The 22062-nt window shown below is 45.5% G+C and overlaps 1 protein-coding gene across 1 annotated transcript; it reads left to right on the top strand.

Annotated features, from left to right (window-relative positions):
- The first annotated feature begins 852 nt into the window (after window positions 1–852).
- On the top strand, window positions 853–20088 carry POLR1E (RNA polymerase I subunit E). Its single transcript, XM_027549682.1, has 12 exons — window positions 853–1055; window positions 1666–1769; window positions 3175–3251; window positions 4538–4623; window positions 7070–7128; window positions 8229–8373; window positions 9488–9595; window positions 10186–10282; window positions 12251–12384; window positions 14348–14429; window positions 15175–15306; window positions 16450–20088. Exons 1-12 carry the CDS (start codon window positions 980–982, stop codon window positions 16607–16609), a joined length of 1260 nt encoding a protein of 419 aa, XP_027405483.1. The 5' UTR covers window positions 853–979; the 3' UTR covers window positions 16610–20088.
- The last annotated feature ends 1974 nt before the right edge of the window (window positions 20089–22062 follow it).

Genomic DNA, 22062 nt, shown 5'->3' on the forward strand with positions numbered 1-22062 from the left:
TGGAGCTCCAAAATCATGGCAGATGGTGACTGCAGCCATGAAATTAAAAGACGCTTGCTCCTTGGAAGGAGGGTTATGACCAACCTAGATAGCATATTGAAAAGCAGAGACATTACTTTGCCAACAAAGGTCCGTCTAGTCAAGGCTATGGTTTTTCCAGAAGTCATGTATGGATGTGAGAGTTGGACTGTGAAGAAAGCTGAGTGCCGCAGAATTGATGCTTTTGAACTGTGGTGTTGGAGAAGACTCTTGAGAGTCCCTTGGACTGCAAGGAGACCCAACCAGTCCATTCTGAAGGAGATCAGTCCTGGGTGTTCTTTGGAAGGAATGATGCTAAAGCTGAAACTGCAGTACTTTGGCCACCTCATGCGAAGAGTTGACTCACTGGAAAAGACTCTGATGCTGGGAGGGATGGGGGGCAGAAGGAGAAGGGGACGACAGAGGATGAGATGGCTGGATGGCATCACCGACTCGATGGACGTGAGTTTGAACGAACTCCGGGAGTTGGTGATGGACAGGGAGGCCTGCCGTGCTGCAATTCATGCGGTCGCAAAGAGTCGGACACGACTGAGCGACTGAACTGAACTGAGAGATAGACAATACCCTACCTAGATTGTGCAGATGAAGAAATCCCACACCATGCAAGGCTTGTAGACGCGAGCACCCTAGCAGCACACAAGGTGTAACGCGCTTGCTGAGTGCTGGGCCAATCAGGTACTGCGCGTTGGAGAAGCTGGCACTGCAAGGTGAGGACCGAGGCCACGCCTCATGGCGGGGTGGGGCGAGGGTGGCGGGGCAGGCGCGCCTAAGAGCTCAGGAAAAGGGCGCTTAGGGGGCGATGTCCTGTGGGGCGGAGCCACGCATCTTTGCGTGCGCGGGGTGGTATCCGGAGAGACCACGCCTCTTCCGGCCCGCCGCACTTTTACCGCGTGTAGCTGCAGCTGTTTTAACTCCGGGGATTGGCGGCTAGCGAGGCGAGATGGCCTCGGAGGTGTTTCCGAGTGCGAGGTGGCAGTATTGTGGGGAGCCCGACGACAGCCAGAGCGCTCTGCTGGGTAAATACTGCGAAGCTGGAGCAGGTTTTCCTGTAACTTCCTCCCCTTCCGTTCCTGTACCGCTACAGCCCTCCACTTCCCACGTCCGTCCAGCCGCATTCCCAGCTGGGCCAGGGCCCCTTATAGGCTCCACTACTCCTTGGGGCTTGGCCAGGGCTCTCCTGTCATCTCCTGTCATCTTGTCTCTCTGTTACTACCTCCCAGGTGGATGAGGACGTCCCAGTTACGTCCTCCCCAGGGCTGGGGCTGTATGTATCCAGGACCCCGTCATCCCCTCACCCACCAGGTCTCACACCTGCTCCATTTCCTTCTCCCCATTGGCCAGGGATTCCCTCAGCCTTTCTAGGTTTGGCCGAGGTCTCCTTAGTCAGCCCCACTCCCCTAGTTATTCCTTCCCGTGGAGGCCCGTCCCCAGGGATCCCCTCACGGCTCCAACCCCTCACCAGTCCCTCTTCCCATCTGGACCAGGACGGCTTTGGGTTAGGACCCGGGCTTCCTTGCCATCCCCATTCTCCGAGTCTGTCACTCCCTCCCATTGACGATTAATTTCCTCCCCACCATACTCTGGATTTTTCTGCTCTCATTTCATTCTTATGCTGTAATCTTACAGTCCAGTTCTCCAATGGGAGGCTACAGAATCCAGGCAACATGCGCTTTACCTTGTACAAGAACAACGACTCCACAAACCCCAGGAAGAGGAGTCAGCGGATCCTGGTAAGTGGTGCTGTGGCCAGTCACCTCCACTCTGCAGACCTCAGGAGGCCCTTTGGGTGTGGGTTGATGTAGGAAGGAGTGAGAGGAGAAAAGAGGGGGAATAGCAGGTGAACCTTTGAAGAACATTGTGCCCCAGCAGGCTGGGTTGTGGAGACAGGCCCCATTCAGTTTCACACTGGTGGTGAAGTGATGGCTTTTTATTAATTTGTTCAATCAACAAGCATTTATTGAGTCCCCAGTGTGGCCCTGGACTGTAAGCTGCTGGGGAAATAGCTAAGTCAGACCTGGACCCACCCTGAGGGAGCTCATACTATAGAGCAGTGTTTCTAGCCTCGGCACTATTGACATTCTGACCCAGGTATGTTATTCTTTGTTGTGGGGGCTGTCTTGTGCGTCACTGGATGTTTGGTAGCTTCCCTGGCTTCTGCTCACTAGTAGTGCTTCCTAGTTGTGGCCAACAGAATGTCAGACATTCCCAGATATCTGCATTCCCTGCTCTAGAGAGGTGAGAACTGAATATGAGGAACTCATACATAAGGAAACAAAGCTCAGGGTCCCAGGGAGAGAGAGTACAGAGCAGGGCAGAGTGAGCTGAGTCAGTGAAGGTTTTGCTTGCCAGAATGTCTTCCTGAGGAAGGGTGTATGGGAGCTGAACCCTGAAGGATGGAGGAGGGTTTAACAGCTGAAGTTAGTATTGCAGGTGAAGAGGACAAACATGAGGAGAGGGCAGGGAAGCTTGGCTCTGATTGAGGAATGAATTCACCACCTCCATGGCGCTGAGGGGCTTCCTTGGTGACTAGCTCAGTGGTAAAGAATCTACCTGCCAGTGCAGGAGACGTGAGTTCGATCCCTGAGTCAGGAAGATCTCCTGGAGAAGGAAATGGCAACCCAATCCAGTATTCTTGCCTAGAAAATCCCATGGACAGATGAGCCTAGTGGGCTATAGTCCGTGGGGTTGCAAAAGAGTCGGACACAACTTAGTGACTAAACAACAATAGCAGTGATCCTGAGAGCAGATAAGGAGCAGTCATGATAAAGGTGGGCAGAGAGGTTCAAGAAAGGCTTGGGCTTTAATGTTGCCTGCAGAATCATTTTGTTGCATGCCTCTAAGCTGTGGAAGCCTAGGGCCTGTCTCTGAGTCCTGAGGCGCAGCTCCACCAAGAACTTTCAGACTAGCTAGAAAACAGCACTGCCTGGAACTTTTCAAAAGTCCTCTTGCCTTTCCACCAGGGACACCCCAGACTCACTTAGAGATAGTGGAGCTGGATCCTCTCAAAGAGGCTCTCTTGTCTTATCCACTGCAGTTTTGATTCTAAAGCTTCTGCAAACTTGGAAAAGGGCATCAAGATGTTTACTGTCTTTCAACATTGGTTATAATGGAGCCCTTCCCTCCTCTACATTTTAGGCAGCTGAAACAGACAGACTTTCCTACGTGGGAAACAATTTTGGGACTGGAGCCCTCAAATGCAATACTCTGTGCAGGTAGAGATGGGGAAAGTGATTGTGAGAAGTGGGGATGGTGGTGGTGGCGGCGGCGGCCCTGGCACCGCTCTTTTCTGACTTTATTTTAGCTGCAGAGGGGGAAATCTAGAGAGGTTTACCAGGTTCCTGTGTTCCTAGACCCAGGGACCTTCACATCAGCATGTAGACATTCTTGAAATTGAAAAGTGACTTAACATTTATTTAATTTCCTAAAAACCTCATTCATTTGTAATTTAAAATTTTTTTAAAAGTTGAGATGTAATTGACATATAGCATTAGTTTCAGGTGTATGATAAAATGATCAATGTATGTAATGCTGCAAAATGGTCACAACAATGTCTAGTCAACATCCATACAGTTACAATATTTTTTCCTGGGATGAGAACTTTAGAGGCTTACTCTCTTAACATCTTTCAAATATATAATGCAGTATTATAGTCACTGTGCTGAACATTATACCTCCAAGACTTATATATTTTATAACTGGAAGTTTGTGCCTTTTGACCTTCATTAGTTTTGACCACATCATTAACTTGAAATATTGTTTATAACTATCTTGTTCCTAAAGGCAGCCGTCTCCATTATTTTTGGATGTGTGATCAACACACCAAAGTTTGCCAGAAGTCTGCCTTGGAAGTAACTACAGTAAAAGGGTTTGGTAGTGTCCAAGGCTCCAGAGTTTCTGTCTAGTTCTGGAAAGATTACTGACTTGGGCAACTCCACCGTTTACTGGCCTCTAGTTTACCTCTTGGTACAATGAAGATTGTTCAGCCTGTTCCGTCTCACTGTCAGGCATTGCATAATGCAGTGTCCCTGTGAAGATATCCATCCATGAACCACAACCAAGGCCCTTTTAGAGTCATCTCCCCCCTCCCCTACCCCAGCAGCTGATAGAGCTCCAATGAATTTGTTTGTGCTTGAAGCTTTTATCATCTCTTTACAAAGATTTTCTGGTTTAAACTGGTCTTCTCATAATTACTGAAGTTTTGTCTTTGCCTCCATAGAATTTATACATGGAGTAAATTCTAGTGTAGTTCTAGATTGTTATATCCCAAAGGTTTAACCACTACATCAGTGACCCCAAATGTGATTGGCTGTAAGAATCACCTGGTGACTTCCCTGCTCCCCTCCCCCTTTCTCCCCTCATTTCCCTGTGCTTGCAGAGAATACCTGCTGTGGGGGATTATTGTTACTCATGAGTAACACCTTTTAAGCAGAAACAAGGAGATTGTATAAACAATACCTTTTGAATGATCCATTGTCACTGATATTCCTTCTTTATTCAGGCACTTTGTGGGAATTTTGAACAAGACCTCTGGCCAGATGGAAGTATATGATGCTGAACTGTTCAACATGCAGCCACTGTTTTCAGGTAGGTTCTGGTCATGAAGGCTCAAGGAAAGGCTGAGTGTTTTAGGTTTGCTGGATGCATCAGTTTGACTTGTAAACTACATTTTGTAGCTGTTTTTTTTAAAGGTTTTTTTTTTCATTTGACAAAGTTTTAAAAGTGCTTTTACTCAACAAATATTTACTGATGACCTACTGTGCCCCAGGCACAAGTTAGGGGCTGTGAATATAGCAAAACAGGCACAGATTCTATCCCTACAATGTTTACAGACTGAAGATCAAAATCTAATCTTAGTTTAAGCAAGTTGAGCAATGATCAGAGCAGAGTAATGGAGGGCATGTCCGATACTCTTTTTCATTGAGGGCTTTTCTTAATTCTTAATGGTTCTAGTTGGGGTAGAGGTTTTAGAATCTCTGGTAGGTTGTAGAAGTTGCTTATAGGTTGGACAAAGGTTGATGCAAAGTCTTTACACTTTGTAATTTGGGAAGAGATCTATTTTTTCTCTAACCCACTGGGAGAAGTTGCAATACCTCTCTTCTCGGGCATTTTAGAATGTATTGGGCTAGAGTGGGATCTTTGAAAATGATAGATAAGATGGTCAAACTCAAGGGGCTCCTGTTTCTAAATCTTAAATACTGAGAACCATGGTTGGGGAGGGAATTAGATAAGGATTATTAGGATCATTGTGAATCCGCTTCACAGGCATTAGTTCTAATAACTTCATTCTGGCAAAGCAGTGATCTTAGTCTTTCTTGTAAAGAACCAGAAGTACTTCTGAGAAACATATAATATATACAAGAAATATGAGATTCTGCATATAATTTTAAAGGGCTCTTGCATCCCAAAGGTCATCTGTGAATTTCCTAGGGATCCATAGTCTGTAGGTGAAGAATTTCCTGCTTTGCAAACAAATGAAACAACATATAAATTACTCTCCAAATGCTCTTTTAACTTCCAATGAACAAAGAAAATTGTTCATTAATTTGTTATATAAACACATTTGTAAATATTGGTTAATTCTAACTAGCGTATATAAAAAATACACACACATTTATTGGGTCCTTACTATGCTCTGGGCACTGTTCTAAGCACTTTCAATGCATTATATCGCTTACTTCACTTGTTAATCAACAATGAACCTGGAACAGAAGTTAAATGACTTTGGCAGGAACATACTGCTGTTATAAGTAAGAGACCTGGGATTTAATGCAGGCAAGGTCACTTCAGAACTTGTGCTCCTGTCCACTAGATTATTGCCCCTTATATGACTACTTTGTGGGAGATCAGAGAGCTTCATGTAAAATAATACATACCTCATGTTTGTGCCTACTTTTAGGTCTTAAAATTTGAAAAAATATTTTTTTTATTGAAGCATAGTTGATTTCTAGTATTTTGTTAGTTTCAGGTGTATGGCATATGATATATATATATTGTTTTTTGGCAGATGATATTCCAATATAGATTATTACAAGCTATTGGGTACACTTCCCTGTGTTATACAGTAAATTCATGTTGCTTATCTATTTTATGTATAGTAGTTTATATCTATTAATGCCGTACTTCTAATTTGTACCTTCCCCACATCCAGGGGCTGGCTGGCTCAGATCATGTGCCAGGCTGTGGTGTGGAGAGCCCATGCAAACCTTCCTTTCCTTTCACATCCCTTTGAGGGGCAGTGGTGGGGGTCCCAACCCTACTACCTGGTTTCCTGGAAATCTTTCTTCTGCCAATTTTCAGTTAGTTTTCCATGATAACTGTTCCACATATAGATGTATTTTTGATGTATTTGTCAACGGGAGGTGAGCCCCATGTCCTCTTCCTCCTCCTCAGCCTTCCTGATCCCTCCTCCTCATCTCTTTTACAAGAAGGGCAAAGCTATATACTGGAAAGAGCACAGGACTTAGTTTCTAATCCCGTCTCTGCATTGCCTAGGGCAAGTCACTTCACCTGGAGGCCTCATGTTTCCTTGGATCCCTTCACTTGATTCCATAGTTATTCTCCAGATCCTCTACCTGTATACTGAAGCTTCATACTGAGTGTTCATAGTACACATGCATGTTAAGCTCTGGGAAGTCCTGGAGTAGAGAAATGTGGTTTTCTTAGATTAACTGTTAACCAAATATTAAACACTCTTACTGTCTGTAGGCAATGGAGAAGGCAGTGGCACCCCACTCCAGTACTCTTACCTGGAAAATCCCATGGATGGAGGAGCCTGGTAGGCTGCAGTCAGTGCGGTCGCTAAGAGTCGGACACGACAGAGCGTCTTCACTTTCACTTTCACTTTTCATGCATTGGAGAAGGAAATGGCAACCTACTCTAGTGTTCTTGCCTGGAGAATCCCAGGGACGGGGGAGCCTGGTGGGCTGCCGTCTCTGGGGTCACACAGAGTCGGACACAACTGAAGCGACTTAGCAGCTGTCTGCAGGCAAACTTAACAGTTTGCTTTTTTTGTTTGTTTTATGTTTTGTAGATGAATCAGTTGAGAGTGAATCAACACCAGAGAGTCAAGCCAAATCTTTCAGAGAAAAGGTAAGTGTGACAGCTAAGATGTGAGGCCTAAAGTGAGTTCCTTCCAGGCCTTGAATTTCTCCATCAGTAATATAAAAATGCACAGTTCTCCCTGGGTGCTCCCAGTTCATTCAGTCTGTGGCTCTCTGGACAGTTCCTACCTGCAGAGGCCTCTGTGGCCTCACAGAGAGCAGATGCCGTATCTGGGGCAGTTGTGCACAGGTCTGTGCCAGCATCTGGAACTGGTTCTCTGCTGGGCTGTTGCTACAGGTGTAGCATAGCACTTATTTTCAGGATTTAATCCAAGTTTCAGAAAATACTGGTTATAGCCTGGAAACTTCACATCAAGACAAAGTAAACTTTAGGATTGTCAATGTAGTAGCTTTGTACAGGCTCATCTCATCCTAGGATGGCAGACTGATTGGATCTTCAGGACTGCCTGGAGCACTGTATGGAGAAGGGTGTGAGGCTGTCTGCAGGCTCAGAGAGGGAATGAGTGATCTGTTAGCAGTGTCTGTTGTGGGTATAGGATTGGAAAACGGTGAGCTGTGTGCCCCAGATTTACTGACACTAATTCTAGTCAAGTCTTTTCATTTTACAGATGGAAACACTGTTGATTTATAAATAGCTCATTATAGTTTATAAAACAAGCACTTCAGATCTCTTAGTATCTTTTGGTTCTTACAACAAGCCTATGAGTAGTTAGGTATGAGTCAGCCCAGTTACGGAGAGGGCAGTGGCATCCCACTCCAGTACTCTTGCCTGGAAAATCCTATGGATGGAGGAGCCTGGAAGGCTGCAGTCCATGGGGTCGCTGAGGGTCAGACACGACTGAGCGACTTCACTTTCACTTTTCACTTTCATGCATTGGAGAAGGAAATGGCAACCCACTCCAGTGTTCTTGCCTGGAGAATCCCAGGGACGGAGGAGCCTGGTGGGCTGCCGTCTATGGGATCACACAGAGTCAGACACGACTGAAGTGACTTAGCAGCAGTAGCAGCAGCCCAGTTTACAGGTGTGATATTGATGGCTCAGAGAAGCTGAGAGTTTCCCTGTAGTCACACAGCTAGGAGTAGCAGTGCTCAGCCTGTCTCCAGTGACCAAATTTGTCTTTGGCACAGATGGATTCTTGCATTGAAGCCTTCGGTACCACCAAACAGAAGCGAGCTCTGAACTCCAGGAGAATGAACAAAGTTGGCAGTGAATCTTTGAATCGTGCAGTGGCTAAAGCTGCAGAGAATATAATTGATACAAAGGGTGTGACTGGTAAGCAGCTGAAACTTGGGGTTAGAGGCTGCTTCTAGAGACAGCTGTCCCTTCTCTTGAGATCCTTTACCTGCCTCACAGATGGACATGATGGGAGTTAGGGCTGTATTCCTTCCTGCTTCTCCCTGAAGGCCTTATTCGAAATAGACTCTGGGAATTATGAGAAACAGCTGACGTGGCCCGCCCTCAGTGAGCTCAGTCAAGTAGTTTTCCTATTAAAATGAAATTTTAGGAAATTTTAGAAAACCTTTCCATACCCTATGATTATATAAATATTTTCTTTCACTCCTTTCACAGTTTTACTTTTTACTTTTACATCTTAATGACCTTTTTTTTGGTCTATGGTACAAACCTCATTTTATCTTTTCCAAATGATTAGCGAGTTGTCCCCAACTTCATCTTTTCCTTGTGTAAAAAATGATTTAAAAAGTCATCTTTATCATTTTACCACATTCTTAATTGGGTTCTGTCTCAGCATTCTGACTGGCTGTTCGTGTAGCAGCATATGGTCCTTCTGATTATAGTAGCTTCACCATCCAGTTTATCGTCTGATGGGGCAGCTTCATCCTTATTGTTCGCAAATGTACGCTGTTGTAGCGTACTTTTTCTTCCAGATGATCTTAAGAATTATTTTGTTAAATTCTCTCAAAATCCGTTTGGGATTAATATGGGGAAAATCAGCATCTTTATATAATGTTTTCCCATTTAGAAACATAGAAATATGTCTCCATATGGTCAGATACAGTTTAATGTCTTAAGTAAATTTTTCAATTTTTTTATTCAGTTTATTCTCAGCTATTAACAGTAAACTTAATAGCTGAAGACATTTAAAAAGAAAAAAAAATTCACCCATTTTCATATCGTTCTACAAGACCAGCTGTTATAGTTTTCCTCTCTCTTGTCTGTGTGCATACTTAATTCAGATGTGGTTATTCCTGTATGATAGTTACAATTTTATAATTTGATCTTTCTCTTTCACTCACAATACATGAAGAAGTTCAGATGAGGGGGTTCTGGGCCGATGATAATCTCAAGTGCACAGGTTGCAGAGAGCATTGGGGAACCCAAAGCTAAGCAGGGTGACACTGATGCTGACTCTTCCTTTACTGAAAAGCCCTGGTCAGTGACGCCATCCACGATGACTTGCAGGATGACTCTGTCTGTCTCCCTCCCTGCCACGCCGATGCAGCCAAGCCTGAAGACGTGTATAAGTTTGAAGACCGTATCCTTCTTGCAGTAGAAGCGCCACCTCATTTCCCAAGTAGAGATGTTCGCATGGCAGTGCCATGGCCGGGCTCTCTGAGGATGTTGGTGGTCCTGTGATGCTCATAAAAGCTCGCCCCAGACGCTTGCTGTTGCCCCAGCACTGTTGCTGGGAAGTCAGCGAGGCTTCCCCAGTAGCTGAGGACAAACCCATCCCTCAGCAAAATGCCCACAGCTCGGCTCCGTGGGTGGGGCTCACTCTCCACAAAGAATCAAAATATGACTTTTAAGTTGGCCAGTGCCCAGAGTCTAGGCTAGGCCGATTTTATAAAAGGAAAGGTTAGAATGTAGAGTCTCCATACTTGTGATTCTACTCAGATGGAAGATGCCTGCAGCAGCTTTGTGATAAGAGAAGACAGAAAAGTCCAGGCAGACCATGAGCTTAGGCTGGGAGTCAGGAGAGCTGAGTCCCAGAAGCTCTGCCCAAACATACTGTGTTATCACCCCCTCTCAGCCTCAGTTTTCCCATTTCTAAGATGAGGCTGTTACAACATGATCTAGCTAGTTGATGTTTCCACTTTGCTTGGGTTTTTCTTGACCTGTAACTAGTTCTTTCCCCTGTGGAGTATGACGCTCTTCAGAGCCCATCTGAAGCATTTAGGAATGTCACCTCAGAAGAAATACTGAAGATGATTGAAGAGAACAGGTATCGCACTTGGGCGGATGGAGAGTCTGGGTTGTGGTGTTGGGACACACACTTACTGTAGTCAGACATGAAGGAGACCTCGGGTGTCAGTCACCGAGGACATCTGTCTCTTCAGCATTTGGGCGTGAACGAGCTAGTGCTTGCTCCAGTGTTTGGGCTCCTAGGCCTATTGCCCCGAGGCTGCGGGTAGCATTCAAGGGAGAGCATTGGCCTCTGAGTGCAGGGATCATGTGGCTGGGCAGAGGGTGGTGAGGCCTTATAGGCTGGGGCTGAGAACTGGAGCGGACCTGTATTCCCCCTACAGTGTTACACCAGGTCCAAGGGCTGGCCTGGGAGTAGGTGCCTGCTGAAGTGATAGTTTATCTGTGGTGATGTGTTGAGTGAGCTTTTCTAAAGTTAAATTATATATATTATTCATTTATTGGTTTTTTATTGTTTATTATTTTTGGCTGTGCTGGGTCTTCATCACTGTGCAGGCTTTCTCTAGGTGTGGTGAGCAGGGGCTAATCTAGTTGCGGTGCTCAGGTTTCTTATTGCAGTGACTTTTCTTGTTGCAGAGCAGGGCTCTAGGGCGCCCAGGCTTCAAAAGTTGCTGCACAGTAGTTGGGATGCACGGGCTTAGTTGCCCCAGGGCATGTGGGATCTTCCCAGACCAGGGGTCAAACCAGTGTCCTTTGTATAGCAAGATGGATGATTCTTCTTTTTTTTTTTTAATTTCTTCTTGTTCTTTCTTTTTTTTTTTTTAATTATTTATTTTTTTGTTGCACCGGGTCTTCATTGTGGCATATGGGATCTCATTCCCTGACCAGGGATCGAACCTGAGCTCCCTGCGTTAGGGAGTCTTAGCCACTGGACCACCAGGGAAGTCCTGCAAGATGGATTCTTAACCAGTGGACAATCAGGGAAGCCCTGAATTATGTTCTATAAATATAGTATGTTTTAATTAATTCAGAGATGATTGCCTCTACTCCCCTCCCCCTTTTTTTGCCTTTTAAAACAGCTTTTCTTTTATGATGGTAGTGGGGGATATTTTTGCTTTTGAGTTTTTCTTTTAATAATTTTATCCTGAAAAAATGTTGTCAGCCCTAGGTTGGTTCCCTAGATATTTGTTTGGAAATTTTACTGGTCAGTGAAATCCAAAGTCGTAGAAAATACATTTCCCACCCCCCTGTCCTCTAAAGATCCATTTCCAAAAAAAGCTTCATTGATGGTTCTTCATTATCTTAATGTGATTGTGGCTCAGGGCCAGGTACTGGAATGAGCTCTGGGCTGGGAGTCTAGAGAACTGAGTCCCCATCTGCCTGATGGACTGTGTGGTCTTCCCCTCTCTGAGCCTTAGTTTTCCCATCTGTACAAGGAGGCTGCCGTGAGATGACATTGAAGAGCCTTTTATGGCTGCGATTCCATGATCGTGATAGTGGTAGAACAACAGTATGTAAAAATAACAGCCAGCACTGATGGGACTCTTCCCTGTGCCAAGCACCACTTTCATTGCATTGTCTCATTTACTCCACAAAAATCCATAGGGTGAGGGTACTTAATTTAGAGGTAAAGAAACCAAAACAGAGATGTTCAGAAACTTGCCTGAGCCACTGCATGGCAGAGAGGGGATTCAGACCCAGGTAGTTGAGAGCCCATGCTCCAGACCACCACATCAGGAGTGGGCAGCTGTGGCCAGAGTGCTGAGTCTTGGACACTGCCTGTGAATAAAGTTTTATTGGAACATAGCTTCAGTCATTCATTCATGTGTTAATCAGTGGCTGCCTTTGCACTGCAGTGGCAGTGACCATTTGCTCACGAAATGTATATTTACTGTCTAGACCTTTACTCCCCCTGCACTAAATTCACGCTCCTCCTATGTAAGGAGCGGGTGGGATGGCCCTTCCTCAGCTGTTGACTGTATAGCAGGTGTTGGGGGTGCCTACTGGCTGGTCTTACACATTTCCCCTTTTGTCTCCCTTGTTGCAGTCACTGCTCCTTTGTCATAGAAGCCTTGAAGTCTTTGCCATCAAATGAGGAGAGCCGAGACCGCCAGGCGCGGTGCATATGGTACCTGGACGCCCTCATCAAATTTCGAGCGCAGAAAGTGATTAAGCGGAAAAGTAAGTCCATGATAGACTTTTTTTTTAATTGAAATAGTCGATTTACAGTGTGTTTCAAGTATACAACAAAGTGATTCAGTTACATATGTATTTATACATATATATATTCTTTTTCAGATTTTCTTCCATTATAGATTATTACAGGATACTGTATATAGTTCCTTGTGCTATACTGTAGGTCCTTGTTATTTTATATATAGTAGTGTGTATCTGTTAGTCCCAAACTCCTAATTTATCCCTCCCTCCCTTGCTTTTCCCCTTTGGTAACCATACGTTTATTTTCTATGTCTATGAGTCTGATTGGTATCATTTTCTTCAGATTCCACATAAAAGTGATATTATATTTGGCTCTCTCTGTCCGGCTTTACTTATTACGATAATCTCTAGGTCCACCCATGTTGCTGCAAAGGGCATCATTTCATACTTTTTATGGCTGAGTAATATTCCATAGAAATACATATACTACATCTTGATCCATTCATCTCTTGATGGACATTTAGGTTGCTTCTGTGTCTTGGCTCTTGTAAGCAGGGATACAATGAACACTGGGGTTTATATATCATGATAGGCATTTTATTCTAGTTATTTCCAGTCTGTTATCTGTCTATAATTATTAGACTAGCTCTAGTGAGAGAAGAAATGGACATGTCTTTCCAGGTCTTCACTTATAACTGTGTAACAGTGGGGTACTGCTGATGTGCTAAGAGAACTCTCCAAGCTCTTTCGTCTGAAAATAGAGTCGAGTTGGATTATATGATTGCTCAGAGCTAACATTCACTACTTCTGTTCTATGTTAGGTAAAGTGTAACATCCAGTCCAATCAAGTGAATGTTCTAGGGGATGGTTAGAAATAGCTCTATGGGGATAAAAGTTGGCCTTGCTTATGAAGGCCTTGGCATGCTGTTGTGTCAGCTCTTTCTGGCTCGTTGGGAAGTCAGTTTCTGCTGGTAGCCCATGTCACCTGTCACCAGGGCATGGGTGTCTGCCACATACTCACAGCCACCCAGAGTTGGAAATCCAGAGAGAGACACCTGTGATTTGAGGCCTAAGGTGTGTACAGTTGTGTTACTGTGACTGGGCACCTGGGGTCTATACAGGAACATCCCATTCTGCCATGCTTCACAGATACCATGATTTTTACAGATTGAAGGTTTGCAGCAACCCTGGGTTGACCAAGTCAGCACCATTTTCCATTTTTCCAACAGAGTCTGCTTACTTTGTGTCTATGTTTGTGAATGTTTTCACTGTTTGTGAATATTTTCAACTTTTACATTGTTAAATTATGATGGTCTATGATCAAGTGATCTTTGATGTCACTGCTAGGACACACTGAAGGTTCAGATGATGGCCAGCAATTTTTTAGCAGTAAGGTATCTTGTAATTGAGGTATGCACATTGGTTTTTAATTTTTAATTAATTATTGGACACTTTTAAAAAAAACTTGATACGACTGCACACTTAGGAGACTACAGTGTACTGTAAACCTAACTTACACGCGTTGGGAAACCACGCAGTTCGTGTGACTTGCTTTATTGTGGTGGTCTCAAGCCAAGCGTGCAGTAACTCTGAGCTGTGCCTGTACCCATGTTTTTCAGTGTCTGCTTAATTCTTATTTTCACATTCCAATCTCCCTTCCTTTCCCTCTCCCTGAGCTTTCTCCACAATCTGTTTCTCTTTCTAACATCTTTGAATCATGTGTCTTTAGGCCTCATTGGAGTCTGGTTTTCTTTCTCGTCACTGCCCTGTCATGAACATCTTTTGTGCACGTATGGTCTGCAGGCGAAACACACCTGAGCCTGTGTTCATTTGAAGGTGGCTGTTCTGTTTCATGGGCCCCTTTTTGTCTTCCTACATGCCTCTGTTTAGTCCAAGGGCCCGCTGTTATCCTTGTCTCCCAGCTCATAGGTGAGGTGTGGCCTGAGAGTTTTGAAAGAAAATGATCAAACTCTATTTTGTCTTGTAGGTGCCCTGGGACCCGGAGTCCCCCACATCATCAACACCAAACTACTAAAGCAGTTCACCTGCCTGACCTACAACAACGGCAGGTCAGGGGGCTTGACTTCTTGGCTTTTGCCTATAAAGGAGAGAGCAGGATCGGGGGGGAGGGGGGCTTGGATTGCAGTCCATGTTCTGAGTCACTGTGCTGAAGTGGGCACTGCTGCTCAGCAGGGTCTTGGGTAAGTGAGTTTAGGCAGCACTGTAGTACAGACTGTCCCTCTGGGAGAAGTTCTCATTAAGGCTCTGGGAAGTCCTGCAACAAAGACTACACCAAACACTTTTTCCAGGGACGCCTTCCCAGTGTCCCCAGAACCAGTGTTGTATGGAGAGGTGGTGATGCAGGCAGGGGCAGGTCAGGGGGATGACTTTGGGGAAGCCCCCTAAGCAGCACACCTGGGCCTCCTTCCTGCTTTTTGCTTGCTGTGTCCTGTTCTGACTGCTTGAAGAATCATGGGCAGCCAAGTGTGGAATGACTGTTTTCCCAGCACCCCTGCTGAGCAGGCTGGGAGGATGGGGATGGTCTGCACCAGTGCAGGCTCCAACTGTGCCTGGGGAAGGTGGAAATGCAGCCTTTTTTGTCCTCCCTGGAGGGACACTGGGATTGGCTCCACTGTGTGTGAAGGCTCAGGCAGTGTGACAGGACGAGGGATGTTGCTCAGATTCCTTTTCCTCTCCCCAAGATGAGAAGACAGTTGAATGCATATGGGAATAGGCTTGGATATTTTCCTTTCCTTTTGGAGAAATCATCTTGGAGTTTAATTTTGTCTCTTTTTTTCTACCACTGATTTGCAGTTTGCGGAACTTAATTTCAGACTCTATGAAGGCAAAGATCACCGCCTATGTGATCGTACTGGCCTTGCACATAAGTGGCTTCCAGATTGACCTGACAATGTTACAGAGGGACCTGAAGCTCAGTGAGAAAAGGTGAGCATAACAGAAGAAAAAGCTCTCTTAGGGAGCCTTGATGTAGTTCTGGTACTGCTGGAAAGTGTGACACACTATTGAGGGACCTGGGGACAATCTTTAGATGAATGAATGATTGACTGAATGGACAGGCAACCAGACATTACTGTGTGTCTTAACTACGCTAGGCACAGTGTCAAATCTGTCATAATCTCCCAGTGATTTCTCTTAAGAATCAGTGGAAGAATCTTTGGTTCAGAGAAAGCAGTGACTTTCCCAGGGTCACTCAGACAAGAAGAGGAATAGTCGGGCTTCAGAAATGAGCCTTCCATTCCCATGTAATTGAGCAGCCTCCAGTCTCCGAGTTGCTGTCACTGGAAAGAGGGATTCTGTATGATTCTGATGGGGTAACCTGGGGGTGGAGGTTGTATAAGAGAACCCCAGTTTCAGCTTAGCAGAAAGCACTCTCAGAGTCAGATGGAAGGAGCTACCAGGGGGTGTGTCTAAGGCAAGGCAGAGCAGGAGTTTGGCAGGGCTATCACATTCACACTTCTCTGAGCGGACTGGGAAGGCTGGCAGAAGTGGCGACCTTTCAGGCCCTTTCTAGCCTTGGTAGAAGGGATTCAGACTGAGTAGGGAGCATAACCGCCAGGGTGCTGAATCGCAGGGTGTGTTGGCCTTTGTCAGTGATTAAGGAGTATCTGACACCCAAGGACCCTGGTGGTGGTCCAAGAGCGCCTAGGAAAACGCCTTCATCTGGACTCTTCCAGCAGTCTGGAGCAGGATTATTCTGAGGGCTGTGCACACATGGCTTCTCACGGATAGTGAGGTTGAACATTAAAGACAAATAGATTCTTGGAGTCTGTAAAATTCTGGTAAGTGCTTGATCCTTGTTATAGGAAGTAAACAGTTATCAACAGGAGTCAGATAACCTGGTTTTCTATCACTTGTATAGGCATTTTCTAACCGCTACACATTGACACGGGAATCTGATGGCTGTCAGCGATCTTGTCAGTCCCTGCTCGGAGCTTTGCTCCTGTGTCCACCTTTGGGATTCTGTCTTTGAGGCTTGGAGCACAAATGTGCCACCCCCTCCTGCCTGTCAAGCTTCCCTGAGCATCACATTGAGGAGACTCTCCCTTGTTTTATGTGTTTGTTCCTTAGGATGATGGAGATAGCGAAAGCCATGAGGCTGAAGATCTCCAAAAGAAAGGTTTCTCTGGCAGCGGGTGGGGAGGAGGAGCACAGACTGGGCACTCTGTCCATCCCGCTGCCTCCAGCCCAGTCCTTGGACCGTCAGTCAAAGCGAAGGAAAATGACCTAGAGGTGTGCGTTCCCAGACACAACATTTTGGCCACTCCTTCTGTTCATTTGCATTTTTATTTTTAAAGAAAGAGGGTTAAAGAAGAAGCCTTGCTTTGGCACGGGCATGAAGCCAGATGCCAGCACCTCAGTTGTGTTGGTCTGAAGCAGAAACATAAAGCAAGGCCCTGTTGGACTCTCTGTCTCTGCTTTGGTGTCACTGTGACTATAAATGGCAGATGGTTCATGTGTGGGATGTGGGACGGTCGGAGGCAAAAGATCTCACAGGCTGAACCTTGAGCCACATCTAATGGATAAAGGTTAACATTAAGAGAAATGTGAAATGCTGTGCTTAGGTCTGGAAGGACCACCGGCGTCCATGGTGAGGACAAAGCCCAGCAGGGCTGGGAGAGGAGGCTTCAGGTCACCAGTGTGATGGGGTTGCCCAAACATGCTAACTTAGTTCTGGGCTACTGAAACAAAGCAGAACCAAATCAGAGGAAGTGATTAAATCAGTTGCTCAGCTTGGCTCAGGCCACACACAGGGCAGGGGTGAGCCTTGAAAGCCAGTGAATTAATTGGTCAGAGCTCAGTACAGAAAACAAATGGTCCTAGATGTTCTTAAGGAGAAAGGAGTTTAACACATGGACAAAATGGTACGAAATTGTTAAAAAGTTGCAGGAGCTGGTGTCAGGAAGTTGCTGCTAGAACTGCTGAGTTGAAGAACACAGCTTGGGTGGCTGGCCAGGCATGAAGAAGCCACTTGAATTCATGAAGCTTCTTGAATTCAGCTGCTTCCGGAATTCATGAAGCTGGTAACTTGAAACTGGAATGCTGGTTTAGCCACCCATACTTTCAGTATCCAGGCTTCCACTTCCTGGCTTGTCAGCATGGACAGCCCAAAGTTCAAGAGGCTGGCAGCCTACCTTGCTTCCTTCCTCTGTGAGTACACGTGTAGGGATCTCATTTCGTCCAGAATCCTAGCAGTGAGGGTGTCTTAGAAATAGGTTTCAGCTCTCCAGCCTCTAGTTACAGGAAGCCATACCAGAAGCAGATGGGAAGGGGTGCTTACTGCCACCCATCTTATCTGCCAGGGGAATATGGAGAAGTGGTGTCCAGAGGGTTGCTGTGAGGAACGGGACTGTGACACAAAGTCTCAAGTATATGGCTGATGCTCAGACTCAGTTCTTCAAGGTTCTCCTGAGGCAGTGGGAGCAGTGCAGTATGTGGGGCTCATGCTGGGGGGCCGGGGGCAGTGGAAGAAGGAAGAGAGAACCCACCTCTCTCTGAAAATGAGAAAGGAAGATGTTTACACAGCAGCTGGGCCATCTGTTAGGGAAGACATAGTAGAAATGGGCCTTGGATGATTAATTCAGGGCATGTGATCCTTGTATTTCTTCGATTACTGGGGTGCGGCTGTCAGAGTCACTTCTAACACATGACCAGGCCTGAAATGCCCATTTTCCATGTTCTTGTCTGGCTTGTCCCCGTTTGTGTCTGATCCTGGGAAGCGGGCACTTCCCTCCAGCAGAGGTGTGAGCAGGAAATCTAAATGCCTGTTATTTTTCTTTATCTAAGCTGTTGCAAAAATCAGGTATGTGACTGCATCAGAAAAAATAATAATCCTGATTTGACTTTGGGAAAAGAATCCCTAATGTGTTTGCGGGTGTCATCATGAATACGTTTAGATTCTGATGGTTTTGACACCTCAAGGCTTAATTTCCAGCAGTGATTAGATCACAGCATATGACTGGCCTCTGAGCAGCCTCTGTCCTCATGGGGAAGCAGGCACCGTGTGGGTCACTTCCGTCACTCGCACCGAGGGGTGGTGTGGATGGGGAAAGGCCTTGAGTGGTAAGTATACTGCTGACCCTTGAAAACATGGATATGAACTGCTTGGGTCCACTTAGACGTGGACTTTTTCCAGTAGTAAACACTACAGCACCTCCTGAGTGGTTGGTTGAACCTGCAGATGTGCAACCACAGATACAGGGGCTGGCCTGAATCATATGTGGATTTTGCAGTTGTGTGGAGGGTCGGTGCCCCTAACTTCTTGCGTTGTTCAGGGGTCAGCTGTATACTTGTCCTGGGTGACAACAGGTGTACTTCACTAAGTGTAGGTGATGTGGTCCCAAGAGACTGAAAAGCCAGTTTTCGCACATCAAAGGGTTTGTGGATCAGAAGGCTCAAAAGGGGGCCCTTTCCAACAAGTCTCGAGAGAGGGCGCCTAGCACAGTGCCCAGTATATAAACAGCAGTGTCCAGAGTGAGCTAGAGTCCATAAGTGGCACCTTCTTTCCTTGGCAGAGCTATCCGGCAGTACACACTTGTAGAATAATGGGATTGTACTAGGTTTTTCCTGGCTCTCAAACCCCACTTATTTATTAATGCATTCCCAGAGGATTCCTTGATCCCACCAAGTTACTTGTCATAATCGCTTGATGATCTCTTTGAAGAAAAACAGACTGTGGGCTAGAGGCTTATACCCTTAATAAGATTTGCAGTTTGTGGAATAACTTATAGAATGTTAACAGAATGAAGTCTTTTCCTTGGAGGGAAGTGGCCCTGACCTGCTGACACTGTTGACAGTAATGAGATCAAAGAAGGAATATTTAACATCCTTGCAGAGGACTCAACATAAAAAAAAACTAATTAGGTAAAAATTTTTAAAGCATCTTCTTTTAAGAACTTTATTTTTATATAATGTCATACTTAGAAAGTTGCAAGAATAATTACAGTCATATACAGAGAACTCCTGTATATCCTTTACCCAGGCGCTCCAACTGTTTATGCGTCATCCTATTTATTATTTGCTTTGTGCACTTATATATTTCCTTTTGAACCATTTGGGACAGTTTGAGAAAAGCACCCTTTTTATCTTAAGTACTTCGGTGTGTATATCCTAAGAATAATGAGGCCTTTCTCTTCCATAAGCGCATTACACTTACCAAAAGCAGGAACTCGGATCTGGCCCACAGCTCATATTCACGTTTTGTCCATCACACTTCATTGGTCTTATTTCATCTGAAGCAATTCCTCAGTCTTTGCCGTTCCTAACCTTGACATTTTGAAGAGTAAATTAGCCATCTTGCAGAGTATCCCTCAACTTGGGTTTACCTGGCATCTCCTTATGATTAGATTCAGGATATACATTTTCGGCAGGGAATTTACAGACGTGTTGCTCTGCTCCATACGCATCACAGTCAGCATGTGATGTTGGTTTGTCTTTAAGTTTATAATCTCTCCACTTTGGAGTTACTACTTTTCTTTTTGTAGTTAGTTTTTGGAGAAATACTTTAAGCCTCTAAATATCCTGTTCCCCATCTAATTATCACCCATGAGTTTTAGCCTGGATTGATCATTTTTGCTGAATGAAGTACCATGAAGGCTACAAAATGACAAGTGATATTCTCACTCCCATAGTTTCTTACACATTTACTGTTGGCATTCTGTTGTTAAGGAGAAGCTTTCTTTTCTCTTACATTAAAAATTTTTTTGTTCATTTAGTATGGACTCATGGATTATCCTGTGAACAGTTACCAATTATTTTGATGCTCAGATTGTACCACATTTGGCCAATCTGAGTTCCTTCAAGCTAGCTCTTGTATCCCTGTCTTTTTAAGGATACTTCACAAGATATTCTAGCCGCCTTGTACTTTCCTGCTCTGGTCCTGGATCTGGAATCAGCCTTTTATCCAAGGAGCCTGGATAGATGACATGAATGATTGGCCCAGACTAAGAAGTGAAATGCCATTCTGACAATCAAAACAGATGGCATCTTTGGCTGCAGTCAGGCAAAAACTGGTTTCTAAGCAGGGGTGACAGGTCACTCAGACTGTACTAGAAGGCCAGGCTAGGCTTGACTTCCATTTAAAAGGATGATCACAGTGAATGGGCCCAATGCAGTGGCCATAACTGCACCCTGTGAAGTTCTAGACAGGAAGGGAGAAGGAACTAGTGGAATGAGGGTGTTCCTACTGGGAGACTACCCAAGGTTGGAATAAGCCCAGCAGGCCCCAGGTGAGTCCACCATGAAGACTGATCAGAGAAGAAACTGTGCTATTGGAAGGAGAGGGAAGAAGGTGGGCCCAGTGATGTTACTGGACCGGTGTCAGCTCATGTGCTGTTCCAAGACCCAACTCTGGCTCTTGTCTGGTCTGGCCACAGCATGCCCACTATTCACTATAGCCAGGACCTCCTCTGACTACAGGGAGCAGTGGCCTCAACAGGACTGGGAGGCCTCGGTGATGAAGCTGTATTGGTTTTTTTTAAAGTATGGTTGATCTACAATGTTTTAGGTGTACAGCAAAGTGATTCAGTTATACATATATATCTATATCTGCTGCTGCTGCTGCTGCTGCTAAGTTGCTTCAGTCGTGTTTGACTCTGTGCGACCCCATAGACGGCAGCCCACCAGGCTTCCCCATCCCTGGCAAGAACACTGGAGTGGGTTGCCATTTCCTTCTTCAATGCATGAAAGTGAAAAGTGAAAGTGAAGTCGCTCAGTCGTGTCCGACTCCTAGTGACCCCATGGACTTCAGCCTACCAGGCTCCTCTGTCCATGGGATTTTCCAGGCAAGAGTACTGGAGTGGGGTGCCATTGCCTTCTCCAATATCTATAGTTACCTTTTTCAGATTCTTCTGTTAGTTATTACAAGATATGAATACTGTTTCCTGTGCTATTCAGTAGGTTCCTGTTGTTTATTTTATATGTCATAGTGTGTATCTGTTATTCCGAAATTCCTAATTTATCCCCTCCCCCCATATTGGTCTTTGTTGTGCTTATACACTCCCATCGGCAGGCATCAACATTGAGCCTGACTGGCCAGCAGGGAAGTCTAGGGAGGCCGCAGGGTAAGCTGCTTGGGTGGAGAACAGCCAAGACCTGTGAGGTCCACACAAGGGTTAAACCTTCAACTGTGGCAAGGCACCCTCGGGAGGAGACTTAGCTGCTGCAGACAAGCAAGCAACCCCAGGGAAGCACAGCTGCCTTAGAGAACCCTATCTTCTGATCCATGATTTCTGTACATAAGAGCTGGGACATACCTCCTGAGGTGCAAGACAGGACTCCCAAACTCTGTGTCTTCCTTAAGCTTTCCAAGACCCGCCCGGGCCACTGAAGTGGATCTTCCAGATGCTTCCCCAGCCACGGAAAAGCCAAGATAGGATGGGTGGCCGGTGTTCCACTTATGCCTCCAGATGACTTGGCAGAACATGGGCACTGTATGTGTGTGTGTCCTGGCTGTTCCTGTTATGGAAGCCCTAGGTTAACAGCCTTACTCACACCTCTTCTGCATACAGCCTCTTAACGTTTGGTAGGGAACCTGCTGCTAAGTCACTTCAGTCGTGTCCAACTCTGTGCGACCCCATAGATGGCAGCCCACCAGGCTCCCCCGTCCCTGGGATTCTCCAGGCAAGAACACTGGAGTGGGTTGCCATTTCCTTCTCCAATGCATGAAAGTGAAAAGTGAAAGTG

Source organism: Bos indicus x Bos taurus, chromosome 8, assembly GCF_003369695.1.
Source record: "Bos indicus x Bos taurus breed Angus x Brahman F1 hybrid chromosome 8, Bos_hybrid_MaternalHap_v2.0, whole genome shotgun sequence".
Classification (NCBI taxonomy): Eukaryota; Metazoa; Chordata; class Mammalia; order Artiodactyla; family Bovidae; genus Bos; species Bos indicus x Bos taurus.